This window comes from Mus caroli, chromosome 2 (assembly GCF_900094665.2).
Source record: "Mus caroli chromosome 2, CAROLI_EIJ_v1.1, whole genome shotgun sequence".
NCBI classification, from domain to species: Eukaryota; Metazoa; Chordata; class Mammalia; order Rodentia; family Muridae; genus Mus; species Mus caroli.
The window spans coordinates 122967721-122985599 of NC_034571.1; the positions used below are offsets into that span (position 1 = coordinate 122967721).

At 44.7% G+C, this 17879-nt stretch overlaps 1 protein-coding gene across 1 annotated transcript in view; it reads left to right on the top strand.

The window, feature by feature from the left end:
* Window positions 1-9777: 9777 nt before the first annotated feature.
* Tmc2 (transmembrane channel like 2) overlaps window positions 9778-17879 on the top strand; it is a 68336-nt gene continuing 60234 nt past the window's right edge. Inside the window, exons 1-3 of the mRNA XM_021155673.1 lie at window positions 9778-9976; window positions 11009-11162; window positions 16477-16786. Coding sequence (XP_021011332.1) covers window positions 11093-11162; window positions 16477-16786 — 380 coding nt within the window. The 5' untranslated portion in view covers window positions 9778-9976; window positions 11009-11092. The remainder of the gene's footprint in view (window positions 9977-11008; window positions 11163-16476; window positions 16787-17879) is intronic.

The following is a 17879-nucleotide window of genomic DNA, read 5'->3' on the forward strand; positions in this document are numbered from 1 at the left end:
CAGATCGATATACCCTGGGGTCTCTTTCTGTCACCTTACTGCCAGATCATAACCTGGAGGTCTCTCTGTAGAATTCTCAAGTAGAGTTGATTACACTACCTACATCATGTTTATAAGAGTCACCAATTTTCCTATATGAAGCTACCTGGTTCAAAGATGGTAATAGGTGGCCAGACACAGAGATCCCATGATCTGAACCACCTGAGGTATTTCACATCAATCCAAATCGATGAATAAAGCACCCTCACTAGGGTTTCCCAGCTGGAGGCAAGAGTAAGGCTTATTAGGACACAGATTCTGCCTATTCTTCCAATGTAACTCATACCTGGTCAGCCATCTAGAGAATTGGTTCTCTTTATTACCCATTACACCTGGCTAAGCATGCTCCACAAGCTGCTTGGCTTCCACTCTAGATTGCCATAGTCCTCAGTTTGACCCTCATTCATTATCAACATATCCCTCAGGAGGCTCATCAGGCTTTATATTAAGGCTTCGCAGCCATCCCAGGGAAATGATTATGGAGTCCAGAAAACAAGTTGATGTTCCCTCCACATAGAAAACCCTGAACTGTTTTTTACCAGGCCACCCATTGAGGAATTATTTAGTCCTTGGAGTCTGTTTGCAACTATAGTCAAGCTACTGATGTAGAAGAAACTCAAGCATAGAATTAACGTTACAGAGTGTGCTAATAGATTTCCTTAGGAGACAGTAAGTCACACAGTGGAATTTAGCTAAGGGAGCACTGCCTCCCAACTACCCCAGAGGTAAGTAGTACGCTAACCAGACCCATTAGAGATAAGTGACATTTACAGTGCTAGGATGCAACCGTTTGCTCACCAGGATTCACTAGCCTTTAAGTTCATCCCCAAAGAACATGCCTCCAGCTCAGGGGGCAGTGCAGGGTCACGGTCAGTGTTAAATCCTGGCCTGTCATAAAGGCCCAGATCTCCTAAGAAAACTATAATCCTGTCAGATGGGCAAGATGGATAACCCCAGGTAACAATCATTTGAAAAGAACAACACTGGTGTACTTAAGAAATAATGCTGGCAGTGTCTTTGCTGTATAAAAATCTCCCGGCTGCCAAAGTGGCCATACTTACTAGCAGTCTCCTGTCTCTGTTTAAATTGTTCAAAGTGTAACCTGGGGCCTAGGACTGAACAAGAGATTGAAGGATGACAGCATAAGTGGAATGCACAAGCCTGGAGTTTGTATCAGTCAGTAAATCTTCCTTTTAAGGCTTGCTCTCTTTTGAGCATTATAGCCCGAGCAGGACAAATGTCATTAAAGAGGTTTTCTTCATTAATATCTAGATATGCAGAGTGATTTCTCTCTGGGAAGGCGTACTATTTCTATAACATTCCAAGGCTTATCACGGTAGAGTCATCTGTTCAGAGTTAAGACCTTCCACGACCAGAAGCTTAAAGCACCTATTTCTTTGAGCCTTTTGAAAATCTTGGGGTGACACCCAGGTGGAAGCCACCTACACACATCTCCACATCCTTGTGAGTAATTAAGAGTCTCTTCCTTTTCTGAACTCTATGATATAATTTTACAAGCTCCCTGGAATTCCAACATGTCGCAATGGAGCCTATATTTTCAAAGAGACTCTAAGACTCTAGATTCCTAGACAGAGGTCTTCACACATCTCAAGACGGAACCCCAGTCTCTATTTCTGGACAAAAACCCAGATGCGCTTGCCCCGTGGCCTACTTGGTGTCTTTTTACTCAGATACATCTGTCTTTTGAAGCTGACCTGTTCCCCAGAAAGGCAACTTCCTTTACCTAGTCCAGCACTGTGCGTGGATGCCCCACCATCCCAGCATGCCAGCCGGGTGAGCATGTCTCCTAATGAAGAGAGCGCTACAGAAACAGAGAGGGTAAGGAGATCCCAGAAGGCCAAATGGCACTCCAGCAGTCTGTCCTGTAACAGAAGTGACTAAGAAACTTAAAGCTTAAAGCTGTTAAATTCTCTCTGTTTAGGACTTCTGCCATGGTCTCTGCTACATAGCTGCACCAGGTTATTGTCAAATTATTGGTTATTGGTGATAATAAACACAGCTTGGTCTAGTGCTACTCTGTGGGATGAAATTATAGAAGCCATTCCTCTCCTAAAGCCAAATGGGATAGAGAGGAACAGGACAAGAAGTTTGCCTGTGCACTCACTGAATGGAAGCTAGACACACGGTAGAAGCTGGAGCTGTGAACAAAGAGACAGTGATCAGGACTTTCATAAAGCATGTATCTTCTGACTTCAATTTGGAATGTTCTTAGCCCATTTAATGTTAGGTAGGCTCTTTACTTTGGCAGCCATGTTTGGTGCATAATAACATAACATCACATGCTGACAAACATCATATTGAGAAGGGGACAAACATGGGGCATGGTCTCACTTTATAATAACCCACTCCTCCTATAGCAGCTGATAATGACCCTTCAGACACACCCATGACCTTACAGTCTCTTCCATAAAGCCTTACCTCTTAACCACTTCACAACAGTGCTGTTATGTCAGGGACCAAACACAATGCATGAACCTTTGGGAGAAGATAATACAAAATCATAATGGGGACGGGGATATCCCAGTTATGGCCACAGAATCTCAATCCCTGAAAGACCCTAGAAGTCATAACAGAATGGCATCCCTATGACAGCTGAAGAAGAGACCGAAAAATCTTCAGTATCTTGTTTATGGTCCACTTATGGTGGAGACTAATAAGACCCCTGTCTGATTCCCGTGACTCCTCAGTAGGGTACAATATTACAGAACACATTTGCCCTGAGGGAATTCCAGTTATGGATTGTCTCTGTCCCTTGTGTGGGCAGAAATAGCATAGCCTCTGAATCGTGGGCTTTTTCTCTCCCTGTCTCCTAGAACAGTGAGGGAGGGAATGAGCAAACAAAAGAACCAAAATAACAAAAAACAAAAACAAAATCACATGACCCTGGGGCTGGAGCAATATTCCAGCAGTTTGGAGTGTTAGCTGCTCATCCCAAGGACTCAGGTTCAATTCCCAGCACCCATATGGCAGCTAAAAACTGTCTGTAACTCTAGTCCTGGGGTATCTGATGCTTTCTGATCTCTAAGGTGTACAGCATTACGTGCAGACAAACACCTATACACAAAAAGTAAAAATAAACAAAAGACCAACAAGATCCATGGTTGGCACCTGGCCACAAGTTTCATTGTGAATTTTGTGAGCTGTACCTCTTAGTTGCTTAGCTTTTATCAGGTAACATTTGTCTCCTGGTTTGGGAAGTCTGGATTCTTCCCAGAGTTAGATTCTGGAGTGGGTTTACCATTCTAAGAGTTTGAAACAGCAGCGACCACCCCAGGAGTCTCCACTAGGATTCTTGTGCCCCACCTTCAGTGCTAATCAAGATAGGCTGAGAGACCAGCACTACTCCAACAAACCTCAGAACCTGCTCATACTTCACACCTCAAAATACGTGAGAACATGCTGCATTCATCCAGATCTCTCCAGCCTCTTCCTCCAACGCACCACAAAATACTGAGTCACGAGCTCTCTGCTGTGGTTGGCAGACGCAGAGCAGGAATCTCACGATAGCACCAGATAGACCGGATCATGTTGTCCAGTGAAAGTGTCACCTGCGTGCAACTGGATCCCTCCACTGTACTGGTTTACAAGGTTCTGTGCGTGGCACTGGATGTTTAGTAAGCAGACACCCATAGCTAATTATATATATAAACTTTTAATTGGAGGGATAAATTGACAACTTAATGCAAGAAGTGTCCGTTGATAAAGAGTTTAGTGACACCCTGAAACATTCAGTTGGTGTTGTACTGTTATGTCCGTTGCTCTTCTTTTATTTTTTTGGTTTTTCGAGACAGGGTTTCTCTGTGTAGCCCTGACTGTCCTGGCACTCACTTTGTAGACCAGGCTGGCCTCAAACTCAGAAATCCGCCTGCCTCTGCCTCCCGAGTGCTGGGATTAAAGGTGTGCGCCACCACGCCCGGCTCCGTTGCTCTTCTTGTACCTTTGGCTTCCTCTGATCACATAATGAAAGAAAATTAGTATAGTACTGCTGAGTACCTTGAGCTCCAGCAGTAATGGTGTTCCCTTTTCTGATGATACACTCTAGGAGGCACCCCTCCAGGCAATGCCTAATTCTATTAAGTTGAGTTTGCAATCAGTGTGAACCAAATATTAATTAGTGAAGGCTTTGTATTAAGAAACAAACCAGAAGGTTTCTGAAAGGATAGAAGCTGAGTCTCTGTGGCACTCACCTTTGCTTTGCTTTTCTCATTGGATGATCTTCCTCCTGAGTTGTAAATGTATGAACTCAAGAAGTGTCACACCTATTCATGCTAAAATCACCTAAAATCAGAGGCAGAGCTTGCTGAGATGTAACTATTCTGGCCACAGAAAGAGATATTTTAAAGGGAGACACTTGTATTACCAGACTATTGAAACGATGGACTCCAGTCTATTAAATTTTCCCTGGGCATCTAATGCTTTAAGAAAGGACAAGCTGAGGCTCAGTGCCAACCCGAGGAGGACCTTACCTCCTCTACTCCAAGGGATTCACGCAGTTCTGACAGCTCCTCAGACCACCTTAGAGGATATATCTCTGGCCTTCTATTCATGCCTAAACATTATGTTAGTACCCCAAAGATAGACTTGGGAATCCACTAGATAACCTTTCTTTGTTCCTCTTCCCAGGGTGACCACACTGAATAAGTCTTTCTCTGTCTTTCAGTATTATTTATCACTTTGATTGGCAGATTCAGCATTGAGGAACCATGCTTAACTATAGAGAAAGTTTAATCCAGGAACATCCAAAAACCTTCTGGGTCTCTGTGATCTAGCTGGAATGCAGACATACTCTGGTTACAGAATCATCTGGCTGGAATGCAAACACACCCTTAGTACACACCTTTAAATCTCTAACAATGAAGGTAAGGTTAAGTTGTAAAAGAAAGCAGCCATGTTTGAAAGTGATGTCTAATTGAGGGGCAGACAAAGTGACAAATCAGAGAAAGATTTGACAGAATGAGTCGGAGATAGGATATGCCCAACTCTCACTAAAACAACACAGGAAAGAGAGATGACTTTAAAGAACAGCACCAAGTGAGTCAGGAAAGGAGGGCAGCTCAGTGCAGAGCAGTTCCATTCATGCAGCCAGAGGCAGTTTTTCCAAGAACAGCAATTCAGTGAGTAGCTGAGAGAAGCCAATTTGAGTCAGTCAGCTTAGAGAGGAGTTTTGAGCCAGACAGCTGAGTTGTAACAGCTAGAGTTCAGACTTATTCAGCAGTAAGCCTCTAAGACAACAGTTACATGAATAAAAGGTACATTTACACTTAGCTTATTGGGACTGCCAGAACCTGAGTTTTTTTCTTTTTTAATTTTGTATTGATTCTTTGTGAATTTCACATCATGTGCCTCAAAATCTCTTCATATCTGCCCTCTGTACTTGCAACCTCCCACCCCAAGCAGAAGAAAAAAATAGATAGGTAGATGTTGGGTCAGTTCAAAGCCATGGATCTGGGCCTGGGTGGTAGCTGAGATGGTCAGCCTGCCAGCTCTTCTGTGTCCACATCACCAGGGCAAGATCTCCAGCACAGCCCAGGCTACAGAGCTTGAACTTTGACCCTAAAATTCCCAACAATAATTTTGGAATATAGAGAGAGATTTCTTTCTAGATAAGAGCATTGGCTATGTGAGCAGAGGATCTGAGTTCAAATCCTCCACACCCACATAAAAGTCAAACATGACACTGTGGGCAAAGAGGTAGGAGGATCACTTACTGGCTGTGAGCCTAGTCCAGAATCAGTGAGAGAGCCGGGCGGTGGTGGCACACACCTTTAATTCCAGCACTTGGGAGGCAGAGGCAGGCGGATTTCTGAGTTCAAGGCCAGCCTGGTCTACAAAGTGAGTTCCAGGACAGCCAGGGCTATACAGAGAAACCCTGTCTTAAAAACAAACAAACAAACAAACAAACAACAACAACAAAACAGAATCAGTGAGAGACCCTGTCTCAAAAGAGGAGACAGGAAGGAAGAAAGAGAAAACAGGGTACCATGCACAGGTGCACACAATTGTTTATACACCACACACATTTTTAACCACATGTTCATACATCCCTCCCTAAGCACACACAACAGAATGTCAAGTCACGAAGAAAGACATCTGCATTCTGGATTGCTTAAAGCAAGTCAGCCCCGAGTGGACCAGATGGAGAGAGAAGATGAAGCTGACCTGCAGCATCATTTCACTTCAGCAGCTTTTTCTCTCCCTTCAACCAACATCAGCTGCCTCCCTCTCTATTCAGTGATGCAGGAAAATGAGTGGCTGGGCTCTATAGACCCTGGTGTTTGACCCTTGCTAAGGCAGGGCACCTCGGGATGGTCCATCCTTTTTTTTCTTTCTTTCTTTCCTTTCTTCCTTCCTTCCTTTTCCTTTCTTTGTCAGTTTTGGTGTCTTTTGAGTTGCTTGGATTCTATTGAGCCATTTGCCAAATCGCCATTTTGTGTCTTTTGGGACTTTTTTGAGTTCAGGGTTCATCTGAGCCATCTGTGTGACCACTCTTTGTGTGACAGGTCTCAGTGCTCTGAAAGCTCTTTTGAGAGAATCTGGGGGTTCTATTGAACTACTTGTACATCTGCTGGTATTGACAAGGCAGGCAGAAATGTGTTGGGGAAGATCCGTGAGAGACACTGAGAAACAAGGTGTTAAAGACATTGTGATTGTGTAACCATGGAAAAATGTTATGTCTGTGCTATCTTGGTGCACTTTGGAAGAGTTATAGCTGACGAGTCTTTTTTAAAAAATAACAATTTTTACTGATCCTTTGAGAATTGCATATGTGTATAATGCATTTTTATGGCATTTACTCTTCACTCTCGCCCACCTTCAATTTCTCCAGGACTAATTTAATCTCTGATGTTTTTAAGTTGATGTGGCTGCCCATATGTACTTGAGAATGGGGTCGCCCACTGAAGCATTGCCAACCTACCAAGGGCTACACCCTTAAAGAAAACTGACATTCCTTCCCCTAGCAGCTGCCAACTGTCACTATCTCCTCAGCTAGGGAAGGGCTAAGGACTCCCTCCCTCATCCCTGCTGGAATGCTAATTGGCCTGATCTTATGCAGGTTGTGTGGAGGCTGTGGGTTCATGACTGCAGTGGTCCTGACATGTTCAGGAGACACTATTTTGCCTCGCTGACTCCTGGCTCTTTTAATTTTTCTTTCTCCCCTCTCCTTCACAGTGTTTCACGATCCTTGGGTGGGTGGGTGGGGGGAATGTGATATAGATGTGCTATTTATGGCTGAGCCCTCCGTAAACACCCATTTTCTGCACTGAGTCGTCGGTATCTCTGTATTAACTGTCATCTACTGCACAGAGAAGCTTCTCTGACCAGGCCTGAGAGCTGCACCCATGTATGTAGCATCATGCTTTGTCCTTGCAGCGAAACAATAGTCACAGGCTCACCATCAGGGCCATGAACTCCCCAGACTCAGGTTCCAGAAACACTTCCAGATGTCAAACCAAAGCCAGATCCAGATTAGGAGCTAGAGCCAGAACCAGAGCCAATCAGATCCAGGGCCTGGGTTAGACTCTGATGGAGAAGGGTCCTCGAGAAGTGATACAGGAGATGAGATGGTCCATGGTTAAGAGTGGATGCTGCTCTCGCAGAGGACCAGAGTTCAGTTCCCAATACTCACATGCAGAAGACACTGCACCCTAAACACACACACACACACACACACACACACATCACACTTAATAACAAAAATAAATCTCTGTTTTGCTTCTGGTTTTTCAAGATAGGATTTCTCTGTATAATAGCCCTGGATGTCCTGGACTCACTTTGTAGAGCAGGCTGGCCTTGAACTCATAGAGGTCCCCCTGCCTCTGCCTCTCTAGTGATGGAAGTAAAGGTGTGCACCATCATTTCTGGCCTAAAAATAAATCTTTTTAAAATGCAGGAATTACTACATGCTTTTCAATAGTAACTCAAATATTCATGGTCTTAGTTTCCCAATCAAACACACGGACTAGCAAATTAGATTGAAAGCAGGAACTGAGAGCTATAGAGATGGCTCAGCAAGTATTGTCCTGTCCTGGTTGGTTCCATGACAACATGTCACAGAAGCTTGAGTTCTCTGGAAACAGGAATCGCAATTGAAGAGAAAAGCAAAACAAAACAACCCCCTCCCCCATCAGATTGCCTGTGGGCAAGTCTGCAGAGCATTTTCTTGGTTCACAGTCGATGTGTGTGGGTGCAACTCACTGAGCGTGGTGCCACCCCTGGGTAGGTGGCCCTGGGTGGCATAAGAAAGATGGTTGAGCAAGCTAGTACGTGGTAGTCCTCTACTCCCTCGTCTTCATTTCCTGCCTCCAGGTTTCTGCCTTGAGTTCCTGCTTCCCTCAGTTTCCCTCAGTGGACTGTGACCAGGGGTAGGTAAACCAAATAAGCCTCTCCTCACCAAGCTGCTTTTTGTCTTGGTGTTTTATCACAGCAAGAGAACCCCAACTAAAACACACGCTTACAGTAAAGACAGATGATCTGCGTTTGAGCCCTAGAACCCACATGGTAGAAGAGACTCCTATAAACTGCCCTCTGCCCTCCACGAGCATGCCATGGCTTTCATATGTGTGCATGTGTCTACACACACACACACACAGAGAGAGAGAGAGAGAGAGAGAGAGAGAGAGAGAGAGAGAGAGAGAGAGAGATTTGTTGGGGATTGCATTAAATCTGTAGGTTGCTTCTGGCAGGATAATTTTGTTCACAAAATTAATTCCTCCCATTGATAAGCATGGGAGATCTTTCCATTCTCCAGTGTCTTCTTATAGTTCTTTCTTCAGTGTTTTAAGGTTCTTATTGCAAAGGTCTCTTGCTCCCTTGCTTTTTAGGTTTAGCCCAAAGCATTTTATTTTGTTTTAAGGCAATTTTGTGTTTTCTGATATTATCCTTTAATATGTTTTCTGGCATATAGGATGACTACCAATTTTTTTCATCCTGCCATTTTGCTGATCTACAAGTTTTCTGTGGGGATGTGGATCCTCACCTACATGTATTACACACACACACACACACACACACACACACGTATATATAAAATCATATATGGAAATAGGAATACTTTGACTTCTTTTTTTATTTGTATCCCTTTTATTTTCACCTCTTATCTTATTCCTGACTAAGCACTATAGTGAATAGACATGTAGAGAGTTGGCACGATTCTCTTCTTGATCTTAGCACGAATGCCAAGGACCTTAACACAAGACCTGAAACAACAAGTGGGAAGATATAGGCATAGGTGAGGACTTCCAAACAAAACTTTAGTCCTTGAGAAGTAAGAATAACCACCTATAAGTGAGACCTTATAAAAATCAAAACACTTTTTTTACAGCAAAAGGAACTGTCAGTCATGTAAAAGTCAACCTCGAGACTGGGAGAGGGTCTTTGCCAGCTATACACTCCACAGAAGTAATATGCAGATCAGACAAACAAACAACAGGAAAATGGACAACTCAATCACAAGGAGGACTCAGGCAGTGCCAGGAGTAGGCTACCTTCCTACAAGGTGATGGTCAGGGAGCCCTCAAAATGATTCAAAATAATTGCCTTTGCTACCAGTTGCCTACGAGAACGCGATAGTAAGACTGTATTGCTGAAGACAGCACACATCTTGGTCACAGAATATAAAGAAATAAAGCTGAAACTGGCCTGGGAGCGTCCTCCCCATTAGCTAGCCATCATGACGCATCAATACAACTGACTACCCAGGCATGATATGCGGACTAGTGCAAGAGTGGCCAAGTTTGCTGGGCATGGTGGCACACGCCTTTAATCCCAGCACTCGGGAAGCAGAGGCAGGCGAATTTCTGAGTTCAAGGCCAGCTTGATCTACAAAGTGAGTTCCAGGACAGCCAGGGCTACACAGAGAAACCCTGTCTCGAAAAACCAAATATATATATATATATTGGCCAAGTTTGTTCCAGAGGTAAGCAACCACTTTCTGACTGGATTTGAAGCCAATCCTATGAAGGGATTCCTCTCTGATACTGTAAATCTGGTCAAACCCCATGGTTGGAAAGGCTATAGGCCCTAGTGGGGAAGCTACTGCTGTTCTTTTGGTAAATAGACATCATGTACCTATCAAATTGAAATTAATTAAGTGGGGCTTTTATAGGCCTATGTCTCTCCTTGCTGCTGGATTAATGCTCCTAAGGTAACAGGGGAAAAAAAAAACTTCTCTGCAGGATTGTTGAGCTTCGGAACCTCCCTGTCCCTGACAGATTCCTCCTTGGAAGTGGATCTTTTGCTGCAACTCTGTGTCTCTGATCGATTCCCTTTTAAGGGATAAAAGGACCTGGAATCCCTCTAGGGGGAAACGCTCTAAACTGCAGTATCAACTGAGACCAACAAGAACCTTGGTACCATTCTGGTCCTGCAGCCTTGCTTTTATATGATAACAGTGGTTCTCAAAGCATCCAAACAAACCTCCCATAAAGGCAAGCAGCATTAGAGAAAGCTACTGAATGAAGAAGCAGGTGACTTCAGTAGGGACAGTCATCCTTGTTGACTCAGGTCCAAAGTGTAGATTCCAAGACCCAGGAGCGCTTGCCTAGCAAGCATATGGCCGTTGGTGTGACACTGCATGATGGAGAGGGAGGGAGAGGGAAAAAAAGAAGATTCCATTGCCCGTCTTTAAAAATCTTCATTTTAAACCAAAGCCCAGATAACATACCTTTGAGTCCAATCAGGGACTCAAGACACTGGGAAAGAGCCCTGCGACATAGCTCACACCTTCCCTGGCTGGCATGCCTGTGGTATCGTTGTCAGGAGATGAGCCCACAGTTCCTGCCCCTCTAGGGCCCTCATGTATAAGTGATGTCTGAAATGTGAGGCCACACTGTCCTTGGCAGGGAAACCCGAGCGGAGGAGTGTCTGGATAGATTGACGTGCTGCAAACTCATTGCTTCCTCCCCATCTCTCTCCCCAACAAAACCTACCTCTACCTTCAACCTCAGAGGCCCCTAATTGCCGTCAGGTTCCAGGAAGAGGCCAGTGACCATGACAGCAGGAAGTCACCCCAGGCCGGGCAGTATATGAAGACATGAGCCAATGTGAGGGCCTTGAAACTCTGGTAACCATGAGCCCCCAGTTAAAGAGCCTGGATGAGGAAGGTGAGTCTTCATCTTCATCCTCATGGGTGCTACTCAACAGGCCTCTGGGCACAGTGGGTATAGGGGAGGCAGTCTCAAGAGGCATGGGAAGACCCTGCATTTGAGTTCAGATCCTGCAACTTGAGCAGGGTAGCTAGCCTCTTCCAACACGACCCACTGATGGGACGAGGGTGGTTGTTACTTCCTTGCAGGGCTCCTAGAGGAACTGAAAATCACCTGTGCAGAGAGCCATGCATTAGCGAACTTGCTAGAGCTGGCCACCTATCTGTGCGATACTGAAAGCCACTGTTGGCAGCTGTCTCTCCTTAACAATTCTCACCCACTGTGGCTGTCTTTCTGTTGCATGGTGGGGGGGGGGGGGGGGGGGGGGGGTAGGGGTGGGGGTGAGGGTGGGGAGATGGGAGAGTTCTGAACTTATGACTATTCCAAGGGATCAGGGAAATGTTGAACTGACAGTGTCTTGAGTAAAGTAACTGGCACCAAGTTCCCGTCTGCAGGCTGCCATAGTAAGATGGGGCTGCTGCCAAGAGACTTTCAGAGGGAAATTTGCTTTCTTCCTGACCTTGGTTGCACGGTAGAGAGAGAAAGCCATCAGAGCAGCTCTCATGCATGGAGGATAGGGTGGAGAGGGTGATGCAGTGTGAAGAAATGATGTGCTCCTGGGTAGTGTGCCAGGCCCATGTTAGCCCTAAAACTCCAGCTACTCGTCCCACATTCTCCTTCCTCTTTCTCCACCCCCATCTCCTTCTCACTCTTCCCCTGCTCAATAACAAGCATGAGTCCTTTCTAGGAAGCAGTCTGTTTTACTGGGGAATAGGCATCACGCTGAGCAGAGATGGCTTGCTGCTTAGCCTCTGCTTCAACCTCTGGGACACTCCCAGAACTAGAGACTCATTGAGCTTTGCCTTGGTAAGCTATGAACATTCATTAACCTAGGGACAAGGCAGCACCTAGAAAGTGGTACAGCTAGGACCCATACCCAAGGGCCTCCATCCCTCCCAAGACACCCTCTAATCTCCCACAGCTCCCCCTGGAAGGTGACTACAGCATTTCTGTGAAGAAGCTACCCAGACCAAGGAGAAGCTAAAAGCTACAAATTGCCATGACTTCAATTTCTTGTGTCAATTACACATATCTAACCCTGAAGAGTGTGCTAATAAATGCTAAAGTCCTGCCTGCTACCTCCACTTCCTGGTCTCCTTGGAATTGCAACTGCATCCCAAGTGATGAGATTACAGCCATGTGTCATCATGCCCAGCTCCTTAGAAATATTTTGAAATACTTAATTTGTATAATCATTTATTTATGTGTTATAAGCCAATCGCATAATCTCCTTTAATCTTTTTTTTTTAAAAAGATTTTATTTTATTTATATGAGTACACTGTAGCTGTCTTCAGACACAACAGAAGAGGGCATCAGATCTCATTACAGATGGTTGTGAGCCACCATGTGGTTGCTGGGAATTGAACTCAGGACTTTTGGAAGAGCAGTCAGTGCTCTTAACTGCTAAGCCATCTCTCCAGCCCCCTTTAATCTTTCTTAATTTGAAATTTTTCATACAATATATTTTGACCATGTTTTTCTACCCCCCCAACTCCTCTCAGATTCCTCTCACCACCCTACTCACTCAACTTGATGTTCTTTCTCTCTTTCTAGATCTCTCTCTCAAAAACTAAAAATAAAATATAATATCAAAACTAACAAGTAAAAGTCCAATAAGACCATATATGCCAACACAAAGCAAATTAAAACAAGTACACACACACATACACACGCACACACACACAGCTCATCATTTTGTGTTGGCCAACTATTCTTGGACACAGGATCTGCCCTGGAGTGTAGTAGATCTATCTATTCGTTGAACTTGATTGGAAAAACCTGATTTTCCCTTTCCTAGCAAGTATCAATCGCAAATAGTGTCTTAGTTAGGAGTAAGATCTCATATCTACATTTCCTCTCAGTGCTGGGAGCCAGTCTGGCTTGAATCCTTGCAGATCTTGTGTATGCTGCAATGGTCTCTGTGACCAAATGTGTCAGTCCTGTTGTGTCTAGAAGACACTGTTTCCTTGGAATCGTCCATCCACTCTGCCTCTTACAATCTTTCTTCCTCCTCTTCCTCGTAGACCCCTGAGCCTTGAGAAGAAGGGTTTAATGGAGACATCCCATTTAGAACTGAGTACTCCAAAATCTCTCACTCTCTGCCGTGTCCAGTTGTTGGTCTCTGAGTTGACTTCCGTTTACTGCAAGAAGCTTCTCTGGTGTGGGTTAAGTTGGAACTAATCTATGGGTGTAGCAATATGCCACTAGAAATCATTCATTGCTATGTTCCTTTGGCAAAATAATAGCATTTGGTTTTCCCCCCAGGCCCATGACCTATCTAGCCTCAGGTTAATGGCCACTTTAGTAGTGTCAGGTATGTGTGCTGTCTCATGGAGTAGTCCTTAAATCCATTGTTTAAAAGTGGCCAGTTACTCCTATGACATTTGTGCCTCTATTGCACCGACCCATCTTGCAGGAAGGCTGCTGCTGTAGGGTTTGTAGCTAGGAGATACTGATGACTGCCTTTCACCTCTGGCAGTGCAGAGCACTTTACAGTACTATCAACTCTATTTAGTAGGGCTGAAGTTTCCAGTTTGGCAGCAACTCTACTTCTCCGTGTTGGACATGAGTGAGCGTCTTCAGCAACAGGGCCTTACCACCAGGTTGTGGAAAGCAGCCAGTAGCCTGTAGTGTTTGGGGTGTTCCCTTTGGCCAGTGACCCAACAAGATGCAGCCCATTCTTGACTGACATTAGAGGTTTTCCTTGGTGGCATGAGAAATCTAGCTGTGGCATCATCTCCCTATTATTTGGTAATTCAACTTATATTCCTTCCATAGTGCAGACCCTTTAGGAAGCATCTTCAGTAGTAGGTTTCCATGTGGTTTGCTTAAAGGCCTTCAGTTTAATCGTCCCTCCCCATATTCCCTCCTTTCCCATTCCTCTCCCTATTTAATCCTCCTAGTTTTCTCTTTCTCTCTCCATAACACTCTACTCTATTTCCCCTTCCTTGAGAGATCCCCTCCTCATCGCTGGTCCTAACCGCTGTGGTTATTCAGACTGTAGCACATGTGCTGAAAGCGTAAATGTTAACATCCACACATAAGAGAAAAATACAGTATTTGTCTTTTGGGGTCTAGGTTACCTCCTTCAGGATGATTTTTTTTTTTTAGCTTCATCCATTTACCTGCAGTGTCGTCAGTTTATTTTTCTTCCTGATAGGGAGATGAATTACTTGGATGCAGCAGAAAGGTGGATTCTGCTTTCTAATCCAATCTGTTAGTCTGTGTCATTTTGTTGGGGAATGGAAACCATTAATGCTGAAAGTTATTAATGAGCTGTATCTATTGTTTCCCGCTATTTTGTTCTTGAGGTGTGGGCATTTCCCCTCTCTTAAATTTACTACTCTTAATTATTCCTTGTGTCATTGGATGTAGTTAATCTCTTCAGATTGAAGCTTTTCTTCTAATGCCTTCTGTAGAGCTAGATTGGTAGAAATTGCTTAAATTTGATATTATCATGGCACATTTTTCTTTTTCCTTATACTGTGATTAAGAGTTTTCCTGGGTATAGTGGTCAGGTCACAGCATTAGGAAGATTGATAACCACTGAGTTAGAATCTACAGAATCTAAAATTACCTGGATGGTGGGAACCTAAATTGAAGGATTTCTCCAATCAAATTGGCCTGTGGCAATGTCTGGGGCGGGGGCGGGGACTGAACTGTCTTGATTATTGATCAACATAGAAGTTCAGCTCCCTGTAGGGAGCTATCCCTCAGATAGATGTTCTTAGGCTATATTTTAAAAGTCTGTTAGGAGCCTGGCAGAGAGCAAACCAGTAAGCATTCCTCCACGGCTTCTGCTTCAATTCCTGCCTTGAGAGGCTCCCCTGACCTCTCTAAGTGATGGACTGTGACCTGGAAGTGGAAACCAAATGAATCTTTTCTTCTACAAGTTGCTTTTGATCACAGTATTTATCACAGCAGCAAGAAGACCAACAAGAACAAAACATAAGCTAGCGTCTTCATTTCCTCACATAAGTCCCCTTCTGTAAATGAAATTGTAAGATAGTTGTATATTGTATATTGTTTGAGTCTGAAGATGAGAGAGAGGTGTAATATGTTTAAACTTAAAGTTACAGACATTCTGACCCTAAATAACACACATTTTACTTATATTTCAAAATCTTTGAGAAGTCTTTTGGAAACTGATCATTATCTCTGTGGATAATTTTAAATTTATCAGTTGTGTTGCAGTTTCTAGACTTCAACCAACACATAATAGAAAGCTTGATCCAAGAGGAAGAGTGGACTCTGTCCTTGCCACGTGCCTCATTTCCCTTTACCTCGATGCTTTCATGTGCTTTCCCACCAAGAGCATTTCATCACACAGTGAAGGCTGGTGATTCTATCAGGGAGAAGAACATTTTGAAACATGCCCAGAACATTTTGCTGGCTGTCCTGGCTGGTTTTATGTCAGCCGACACAAGCTAGAGTTGTCTGAAAGGAGGGAACCTCAACTGATTAACTGCCTCCATAAGACACAGCTGTACACCGTGTTCTTCACTAGTGACTGGTGGTGGAGGGCCCAGGGCCCAGCCCATTATGGGAACTAAAGATTGGGCCCTTTCCCACCCCCTGCTTGCCTCGTGCTGGGCTTTTCAAGCTCTCTCTCTCTCTCTCTCTCTCTCTCTCTCTCTCTCTCTCTCTCTCACACCCATAGTTTCTTGAGATCAAAGGACAAAGGCCTGCTTAGAAGCAATTCTCTTAAACTTTATACAGCATCTGGGACTTATTTAATCCATGTGGCAAGATGTACAAAATGAAAAAGACTGTCACAGAAGAGGGATGCTCATAAGAGCTTCAGAAATGACCTAAGACTCTAGGGAGAGTTGCACTTTTATGAACAATTACATGGGAGAACAGTAGCGCATAAGCTAATGTTGTCCAAACATGAGAAAATCTGTCTGTCCAGCTTCTTCTTGGCGTCTCTCTTTCTAATATTGTAGAACTGGACACCCCTATATCAGGATAGGTCTCCCAGGATATGAAGAAAGGTCAGAGAGTAAGAATCTGTGGTTTCTCAATTTTCTTCAACATGAAACACTCAGTATGCCAAGGTGCTGTATTTGAGGGCATTGTGTTCTGAGCTCAACAGAGCTAGCAGGCTCTGGGAAGCATGTTAGCTTTTTGTTGCCCAACCCCCACAAGGGAGTGATGCTTTCTTGGGCTGAGTCTTGTGGAGCCACTACTGTCCTTATTCTGCTCTTGCAGGTGACAAGTCAGCAAGAAGACCCACAAGGAAACAAACCTCCAGAGCTGCATGTCCCCAAGACAGGCACCGAGCCCAATCTAGCCAGAAGGATCCTGCTAAGGGTAGCCCAAGACCAGGGTCTTCCCGGAAGAAACAGATGGAACATGGAAGCTATCACAAGGGGTTGCGGGGACAGAAACCACGCAAGGTGGAGAGGCCTTCCCAGGGGAGGAAGAAGGACCGGAGAACTTCACTTAAGGAGCAGAGAGCGTCTCCAAAGGAGAGGGAGGCTCTGAGGAAGGAGGAGGGCAAGCAGCTGAGAAAGCCCAGGTGTGCTATAGCTCTGATTGGGTCTCCCTCTGCTTTGCTACCCTCTTCCTGCCTCTTCCTATCTCTGCCAGGGTTGGTTTGCACTTTGGGAGAGAAGTAGTTACTGCTCTTGCTCCTACTTTCCCAGACCATCACAGGCAGAACGGCCCCAATATGCTGGGTTTTCGTAACAGTTCCTATTGCCAGGGAGGCTCTGGGTGTGGAAGGTGGTCCAAGCACAGAGTGGAGATAGGATCTCAAGACTCCTGACTTCCAGCTGATAACTCACTATCACTCCAGAAGAGACCAACTAAATATAATGAATAGTGAATAAAAATAATGAAGCCATTTGGAAGTCACACAGGGACCATGCACCCTCTTTCCTCTGTGTGCATGCATCCTTCTCTTTCCTAGAAATATGACAGTCTAGAACTCCAAGAGGTTTGCCAGCTCTGAGGCTGTGGGTTGTTTGGATAATTCATTTGGAGCCCTTTGCTCCACTCATATGTAGGCAGCAGTTGTGTATAGAATAGTAGACAGGAAACTTATGAAATTAACGGATCAGGTTTCCTTCCATTTGGTGGCTAACGATTTTGATGGCTTCTCTGGCACTCATTAGAGATCGTCTATGATTTACTCTCTTCTGGGGCATTTGAGGAATCCCTTATGATGATGGACAAGGGAGGCTTTGGAAGCAGGTGTGAGAATGAGGATGATGGCAAACACTTGCTCTTCCGTCTGGGTTCCCGAATGTGTTCTCTGTTCATACCGTTAACAGAGTTAGTTAGGGCCAGAGCCTGGACTCTGGCATATTCAATAAGAGAAAGAGAAAGGAGATTTGTTAGGTGTGACTTTGGAAGACATCCAGTAGCCACACTCCAAGTCTATCTGGAGGCCCCGACATTAGGTTTAGGTTTAAATAAAGGGCAAGAGGTATGGATAATGAGGTGGTCCTAGACAAGGTATGACCCATCATCGGTTCAGGTCCAATCTCTCCTGCAAGATGGTCTGACAGGCTGTTAGACTCTCTTCCTGCTTCTCCCCTGGCTGGCCCCAGGGTTCGGCTTTCTTCTCTCGGCATGGGATTCCTTGGAAATTCTAATTCCTGGGGTGC